Source organism: Pteropus vampyrus, unplaced genomic scaffold (genome assembly GCF_000151845.1).
Source record: "Pteropus vampyrus isolate Shadow unplaced genomic scaffold, Pvam_2.0 Scaffold203, whole genome shotgun sequence".
NCBI classification, from domain to species: Eukaryota; Metazoa; Chordata; class Mammalia; order Chiroptera; family Pteropodidae; genus Pteropus; species Pteropus vampyrus.
In genome coordinates, this window is record NW_011888984.1 from 1,438,866 (window position 1) to 1,441,324 (window position 2,459).

A 2,459-nucleotide genomic window follows, 5' to 3' on the forward strand; every position below is an offset into this window, starting at 1 on the left:
CAGCAGCAGGGCTCTAGGGAGTTGGTGCGCAGCCAAAAGCTTGGGGGCCTGGTGAGGGGTGGTGGGGAGACAAGGCTGAGAAAGGGAGCAAGGCTGTTCCAGAGGGCTGGGTGGCCTGGGTTCCGCTTCTGTCCTGATCACCTCCCAGCTGTGTGACCTTGGGCGAGGCCCTTGGCTTCTGTGGACCTCGGTTTCCCCTCTGTACTGGGGGGAGACGGGACACCAACGTTTAACGCTACCAGGCGTCCATGCTGGGGGTTAAACGAGTTGGCGCAGGCAGAGGGCTGAGTGCTCTGTGGGTTTCTGTCAGTGTCATTAACAACTCTCACCCAGGATGTCCCTCCAGGCTCGTCCTGGCTGGCCCCTCGGTCCTGACTTATCTTTGGGGGAAGCAACAACACCCTACACAGCCCCCTTTTCTCTCCTCCTTTCTGGCTACTGTCCAGAAAGCTGCTTCGGGGTCCGCCTACTCCCTGGCTTCGGGTGATGGGTTCCACACGGCTGTTCCCCAGTGCCTGAGAAGTGGCTGGCCTAGGGTCTGGTCCAAGTCTGTTGCTTAGCAGCTTCCAGGGGCTCGCCTGTCAACTAGGGAACCTACCCATGTACCACTCCCACAACCCCTGCAGACATCTGCGCCTGTCACCTCGTCCTGGGCATGCTGAGTGCAGGGGCTACATCCTAAGAGAGACTGCAAGACACAAAGGGGCGCCTCCAACAGGGGTGCAGTGTTCCCAGTACTGTGAAGGCCCCATGGTACTTCTGCCTCTGGGTGAGCACATGGCGACCCCCCAGCCCAAGCAACTGGGCAACGTAGAGGGAGAGGGTCAGGGCGGAAACCGGCCCTCCCTGGCGCGGGGCACAGGGCTCTGCCAGGCAACATGCTGGGTCCCCCTGCAGGAATAAGCAGAACTCTTGGGATGGCTGTGGCGGGGTTGGGGTGTCTGTGGAAATAGCAGTACTAGCCAAGGATCCCATTTTTGAGCAGATGGCTATTTTGGGAGACCTGCCACTCCTTCAGGACCTGTGGATTTTCCATGAAGTAATGGCCTGGGCCTCCCATTCCCTGGATCCTCCCTGCTGCTGGCCGTCGCCTGGTGGAATAAGGCCCCCATTCACTGGCTCTGGAGGTTCAGTGTACTAACTGTGTGCACAAGTTTATCTGACTTGGGCAGGGAAGGGAGGGCAAAGAACACGGCTGGCTGGAAGCTCTTACAATAGTGTATTCTGAGCAGCGTAGGGAAGGGCTGCGAACAATGGGCTCTCTGTGCACCCTGCAGTTCAGTTCGTGGGGGTGGGGGTGCGGGCTGGCTGCCCGCCCTATCCGGCCAGTGATCTCCGTGTGGCAGGCAAGGAGGTGGAATCCAGGGGCAGCCAGGCCTTGGGTGCCGCCTCCCACTGCTCTGGAGTGCTGGCAGGGAAGCGGGTGACGGGACACCGCGAGCCCACACTTACTTGAGCTCCTGCGCTATAGCTGCGATCTGCTCCACGCGGTCCTGATGTGCGGCCAAGTCGCTCTCGAAGGCCTCGTGCTTTCGGATGAGGGCTTTGATGTCTGACAGGGTGGCGGTCTCATAGTCCCGGTGCTTCAGCATGGCTTCCTTCCCTGGGGGCGGGGCAGTGGGCAGGAGGCACTTAGAGAACAGCACAGCAGGAGTCCACCAGAGGCCTATCTAACCATCAGGAGGGGAATGGGGCAGACCCCACATCCTGCCTAGCTGACAACGGTGCCATGAAAGCTAGAAACTTCTGGAACATTTTCCCTAGCCCTTTCCAGGGATCTCTGAGCCCAACCAAGTCCTGGATGGAGCTGGAAGACACTGTGGGCATGAGCCAAATATCCCAATTCAAACTGTATTCTAAACTCAGTGTCCTTTAGCGGCAGACGACCACGAGAGCTGGATCGTGGACACCATGTGCGAAGAGCCTTGAGCCTTGATCTGGAGAAGTGGCTGGGGTGCAGCCCATGCCTCAGCAGGTAGGGGAAACGGAAGTGTTCCAGTCAGGTTCTTCCGGGAGCCCACCCTCTGCTGCCCCCTGGCGTTTGGGGTGGTGGTCCGATAAACATCTGCTGGCCTTGCACCTTCCAAAGGGCTTCTCGCGGGCAGTAAGGCAGGCAGTAAGGCAGGCAGAAAGGGAGCAACACTGTTATTAGTTCTGGAGCCTGCCTAATTACATGCCCCAGGCCAGAAGCTCAAGTCAGCCCTGTAAGCATAGTAAGGTAGTGCAGAAATGAGGGGAAAAGCCAGCCTGAGAAGGAATGCTACTTCAGGTAAAGCCACCTCGGGCTGCCCCTGGAATGGCAGCTCAGAGACTCCCCTCCCCCTCCCACAGGCTTGTGGTCAAAGCAATAGCTGCCCTCCCAGTGCAGTCTCTCCTGGCCTGTTCCCTCATCTGTGAAATGGGGCCAACACTAGCACCTAGTCCACAGTCTCTGTGAGGTGGTGTTTGAGAAGGGTAGG

The 2,459-nt window shown here is 58.8% G+C and overlaps 1 protein-coding gene across 5 annotated transcripts in view; it reads right to left on the bottom strand.

Annotated features, from left to right (window-relative positions):
- The window catches only part of ACTN4 (actinin alpha 4), a 69,554-nt gene that overhangs the window by 6,587 nt on the left and 60,508 nt on the right, over positions 1-2,459 (bottom strand). For all 5 annotated transcript variants that reach the window (XR_896578.2, XM_023537921.1, XM_023537920.1 and 2 more), the window contains exon 12: positions 1,453-1,603. Coding sequence is in view for 4 of the 5 variants with exons in the window: in XM_023537921.1 (XP_023393689.1) it covers positions 1,453-1,603 (151 nt within the window). In the remaining variant the exon portion in view is untranslated. The remainder of the gene's footprint in view (positions 1-1,452; positions 1,604-2,459) is intronic.